The sequence below is a fragment of the Lathyrus oleraceus genome, chromosome 5 (assembly GCF_024323335.1).
Source record: "Lathyrus oleraceus cultivar Zhongwan6 chromosome 5, CAAS_Psat_ZW6_1.0, whole genome shotgun sequence".
In the NCBI taxonomy this organism is placed as follows: Eukaryota; Viridiplantae; Streptophyta; class Magnoliopsida; order Fabales; family Fabaceae; genus Lathyrus; species Lathyrus oleraceus.
This window is the reverse complement of record NC_066583.1, coordinates 145,631,805-145,637,162: the sequence shown is the minus strand read 5'-3', so window position 1 is coordinate 145,637,162 and position 5,358 is coordinate 145,631,805. Positions and strand designations below refer to the sequence as shown.

The 5,358-nt window shown below is 34.0% G+C and overlaps 1 protein-coding gene across 1 annotated transcript; it reads left to right on the top strand.

Annotated features, from left to right (window-relative positions):
• Window positions 1-768: 768 nt before the first annotated feature.
• Window positions 769-3,264, top strand: LOC127078900 (patellin-3). The gene is made up of 4 exons (XM_051019315.1): window positions 769-2,205; window positions 2,303-2,427; window positions 2,524-2,659; window positions 2,862-3,264. Exons 1-4 carry the CDS (start codon window positions 1,012-1,014, stop codon window positions 3,117-3,119), a joined length of 1,713 nt encoding a protein of 570 aa, XP_050875272.1. The 5' UTR covers window positions 769-1,011; the 3' UTR covers window positions 3,120-3,264.
• Window positions 3,265-5,358: the final 2,094 nt, after the last annotated feature.

Below are 5,358 nucleotides of genomic sequence, written 5' to 3'. Positions count from 1 at the left end.
GTTATGTTGGACAAAATTTCATAACTCTAAAAGAAACACATGAAATAATGCAAGACATTATAGGTCAGATTACAGTTGAAAAACTCAGAAGTCCAACTTCAACTGCCCATAACTTTCTCATAAAAAATCCAAATGATGCAGAATTTATATCCAAATTCATTGTCTTGAAAAGATCTACAACTTTCATGTTGAAGGTTTTTTCATTTGAGGCTTTTTTAAGGGAGTCGCCAATTGGATTGGCGCCTCCTTGTAATTTTTAAGAGGGGTCGCCAATCCAATTGGCGCCTCCTCCTAAAACTGGGGTAGATTGGGAAATTTTTTGAAACCTGGGTTATTTTGGGAAATTAATTGAAAATGTGGGGTATATTGGTAAAAAATCCTAATATGGTTAGTTATTAAAAAAAAAAACCGCTCAATATTATTCATCTCAATTTGTAAACAAAATATACATTATTAGTATTAATAATTAATCATTATCCATGTGGGCCTATAAAAAAAAGAGCTCAACGGCTTGGTTACAGTTGAAAGCAAACGAAGGTACAGCTAGAAAATCCCACACATGGCAACTAAAGAGAAAACTTAAACGCATCCAAGGTAATAACCAAGTGTCAGTTAACGAATTCAAAACCTCTTTTCCCTTTTCCTTTTCACTAATTAATGCGCTTTCATTTTTTCTATTATAGGATTCCTTTTTATGTTTAATAAAATAAAAAGTAATACATGCGTGGGTTGGAAAGAAATGTGAATGCAACCGTTGCCTTCCAATTCTAACAGCTTGGGCTCAGTATCTGGCTAGTAGGCCCACCCTGTTTGGTACAGAGTCTAATAACACCGTTATTTCCGGGCCTGGGCCCGGGCCCACTTCCCAATCTGGCACAGACTGGTCCTTCTCACCCACCCCACTCTTTATAACTGCTTCCCTACGAAGAAACCTCAATCCCATCACACTACATCACTCTCTCTTTCTCACTGTCTTAATTTTTAAATTTTTTTGTATTGTCTCAATCAACTATGGCTGAGGAAGTTCCAAAGAAAACAACAATAGCAATAGTCCAAGAGACACTGCCTCTTGCCGAGCCCGAGCCCGAGCCCAAGTCCAACCCAGTGCCCGAGGAAAAGCCCGTTGAAAACAAGACTGAAGAGAATGCGGCTGAGACGGAGGCATCAAAGCCCGGGGGTGACGAGAAAATGCCCGAGTCGGGCTCGTTCAAGGAAGAGACTACCATCGTTGGCGAGCTACCTGAAGCTGAGAAGAAAGCACTTCAAGAGCTGAAAGAGCTTATTCAAGAAGCACTTAACAAACATGAATTCTCTTCAGATTCAACTCCTACTCTTAATCCACCAGATGAACAAAAGCCCGAACTCACACCAGAAGCAGAATCACAACCACCTGCTGAAGAAAACAACAAGAAAGAAGAGCTGAACAACGAACAAGTATCAGAAACAGAATCCGTTGTTGCTGTTTCAACCGCCGATGATGACGTGACACCGTTACCACCACCAACAACAGTAACAACAACAACTGAAACTGAGAAACCTAACGAAGAAGGAGAAAAGGAAGAAGAAACCGAGGTGGCTGCTTCTTCTATAGACGAAGACGGAGCAAAAACGGTTGAAGCGATTGAAGAAACCGTAGTAGCGGTCTCTTCATCGATTCCAGAAGAACCAAAAGCGGTGGAACCTTCTTCACCGGAAGTGGTTTCAATATGGGGGGTCCCACTGCTCTTAGACGAAAGAACCGACGTGATTCTGTTAAAGTTTCTCCGAGCAAGAGACTTCAAAGTGAAAGAATCCTTCACAATGATCAAGAACACAATCCGTTGGAGAAAAGAGTTCAAAATCGAAGAACTGTTATTCGATGAAAGCCTAAACGATGAACATTTACAGAAAACTGTTTACATGCAAGGACACGACAAAGAAGGCCACCCTGTATGTTACAACATTTACGGAGAATTCGAAAACAAAGAGGTTTACAAGAAAACATTTTCCGATGAAGAGAAGAGACAAAATTTTCTGAAATGGAGAATTCAGTTTCTGGAGAAGAGTATCAGAAAGTTGGATTTTAACCCTGGTGGCATTTCCACCATTGTTCAGGTTTATGACCTTAAGAATTCTCCTGGACCTACCAAATGGGAGCTTAGACAAGCTACCAAACAAGCCCTTCAATTGCTTCAAGATAATTACCCTGAATTTGTAGCCAAACAGGTACTAATAATGTTCTTATTGTTAAATGCTAATTAATCACTAATCAAATTGTTTAGTTTAGTTTCTTAATCTTGTTTAATGTTATTGTTTGTTGTAGGTGTTTATCAATGTGCCATGGTGGTATTTGGCTGTGAACAGAATGATAAGTCCTTTTCTTACACAAAGAACAAAAAGCAAGTTTGTTTTTGCTGGACCTTCTAAATCAGCTGAAACACTTCTAAGGTGAATAAAGAAAAAAACAGAAACAAAATTCTTGTTCTTTGTTTTAGTTTTCTAGTGTGTTACAATAATGTCTAAATTTGTTTTCTGGTTATTCAGATACATAGCTCCGGAACAACTTCCGGTTAAGTACGGTGGACTAAGCAAAGACGGTGAATTCGGAATTACCGATGCTGTTACAGAAATTACAGTGAGGCCTGCAGCAAAACATATTGTGGAGTTTCCGGTTACTGAGGTGAATTCAGTTGTTGTTCTGTTTTGTTTTTTTTACCTTTCTGTTTTTATTGAGAGTCCAAGAAACATTGTATTGGAACATGTAATCTTTTTTCCTAGGATTCCTGTGTTTTTTACATTTATGTTTTTGTCTTTTCCACTTTTGTTTGTTTCTAGTATTATTTTATACTGATGCATTGAAATATGTTATTGAAAATTTGCAGAATTGTTTACTCTTTTGGGAGGTAAGAGTTATCGGGTGGGACATAAGTTATGGTGCAGAATTTGTTCCAAATTCAGAAGAAAACTATACTGTGATAATCCAGAAGAGTAGAAAAGTTGGTTCATCAGAAGAACCGGTTATTTGCAACAACTACAAAATTGATGAACCTGGGAAAGTTGTTTTGACCATTGAGAATTCAAGCTCTAAGAAGAAGAAACTCTTGTATCGTTTGAAGACTAAAACTTCAAATTCTGATTAGGAAAGTTTCAATGTTTATCATTTATCATTATCATATGTTGGAGCAAATATATATTCTTTTTGTTTTTAATTTACTATTGTTTTTTGAGATGATATTGTGTATTTTGAATTCTTATATTGATATATGCAGAGGACTTATTGGTCTATTTTGTTGTATACATTTATTGTAAATTTTAGTGGGGCTTAATTTGATTTTTTTTTGTCTGTAATTTTATGCTTAAAATATAGTACTACGTTTGATATGTGATGATGCATGTTCCCCAGCAGTGAAAGGAAAGGTGAAACGAATATTATCATGAATTTGAACTTCTAAAACACGAGGCATTGCAAATTATTGCCTTTGAGTTTTTTCCACCAAATTTCATTATAAAACCCAATAAATAATCATTGTTGTATCCCTTGGATTTTTAACTCGCTTTGCATGTATGTTGTTGTCCTTTTTGCGTCTTTTAAGGCATGATGGGTAGACCAGCACGGCCACCATTTGGACCACCAAGACTTTTCCTCAACAAAGTTTTTGAATACATAAACCAAGATGATACTTTTTCAAATCATTTATCAATATTTTAATAGCAAATTTCATCTACTATTCCATTATCTTTTCCTTTTCTAATAATTTAGACTTTTTGGTTATTTTAATTTCTAAACAGTTATTTAAATTACAAAAAAGACAAAAACATATTCTGTCATGTAGTACTACTAACTGCATCCTGAATTGTTCACCCTTGTAAAACCATCGTAAAACTTTTCACCCTCCTTAGTATTGAAGAGTCACGTTTGTAAACTTTTTAAAGTTCTCTATCTCAAATGCAATAATACATTTTTCGTACGTATAAAAAACATACTATATCTATTCATAAGTGAATCATCCTAGATAATTTGGAAGTGTATCTCTGATTGAAGGGTGGAATTTCTGGATATATTTTGAACTCAAAATTGATGTGGCCAATTGAAGATAGAATACAAAATATGGTATATACTTTCTCCATACCTATAAATTACTCTATTGATAAGTTGGAAGTAGTATAAAAATTAATAATTAAAAAATATAATTAAAAAATAACAATTATTTTATATTAAAAAAATGAAAATGACAATTATTTTAAAATAAAATTTATTTTATTAAATTAACAATTATTTTGAAACGGTATTTGTTATCTCTTGGGTTTCAAAAATGAGATTGATCATGTTACTCTATTTATGCAGCATACTTTAATTTATTTTACTTTTTTTTATTTGAGATACCTTATTACGAAGTCTAGAGAATCACTTCAAAATACTTTTTATTTAATATTTTTAATAATTTATAAATAATTAATATATAAAATTAACGCAACATAATCCGTATATAGGGGTGTTCAAAACCAAACCAACCCAATAGAAAACCGCAAACCAAACCAAACCAAACCGAAACCGCAAAAAACCGCATTTGGTTCGGATTTGTTTGGGTCATTTTTTAATAAAACCGCACGGTTTGGTTTGGTTTGCGGTTTGTATTTTGCAAACCGAACTAAACCAAACCAAACTGCATTATGTTACAACCCAAATTTTACTTATCCCACATCCAACCAAAATATCAAACCTAGTATGCCTTAACCATACAATTACAAACGATTTTCTCTTACTCACGCTTAGGGTTTCAATTTCAACCTTCTTAAATCTCTCATAGTAGTATCACACATTCTTCTCGTCTTCTTTTTCATGTAGGTTTCGCCTATTCTACTCTAATAAGTCATCTCTTATGTTCTTTCTTTTTCATCTTTTATGTTACTATTTTCTCTTTTAATTATATTTTTATCGCACCTTTCTTCTCAATCTCGCATCTTTTATGTTCTTTTTTTCATCTTCTCTAATCTCTCATCTCATATGTTTTTTTAATGTTTTATTATAATGTCTTCGATATTATTTTATGCTACTATTTATATATGTTTTTTATTCCACTTTTGTCTAATCTAATTTTTTGTGTATTGAATGAAACATTTTTGTCTAAATATGATGAGTTTTTATGTTATTTAGTCATGTATGAATGACTAAATACAAAGTTATGTTGTTCTCTATAGGTGTATGTATGGCACAATAAAAATATTATAAAAAACCGAACCAACCGAACCAACCCAAACCACATTGGTTTGGTTTGGTTTGGTTTGGTTTTATTTCTAAAAGCCAACCGAACCAAACCAAACCGCATGTTTTTTTCTCTTGCGGTTCGGATGATTTTTATCGGCAAAACCGCCCAAACC

Bases quoted from the DNA above. Each gene is read 5' to 3' on its own strand.
- LOC127078900 (XM_051019315.1), top strand. From the start codon at position 1,012: ATGGCTGAGGAAGTTCCAAAGAAAACAACAATAGCAATAGTCCAAGAG. The intron at 2,206-2,302 runs GTACTAATAATG...TGTTTGTTGTAG, and splicing joins CTGAATTTGTAGCCAAACAG to GTGTTTATCAATGTGCCATG. The intron at 2,428-2,523 runs GTGAATAAAGAA...CTGGTTATTCAG, and splicing joins TCAGCTGAAACACTTCTAAG to ATACATAGCTCCGGAACAAC.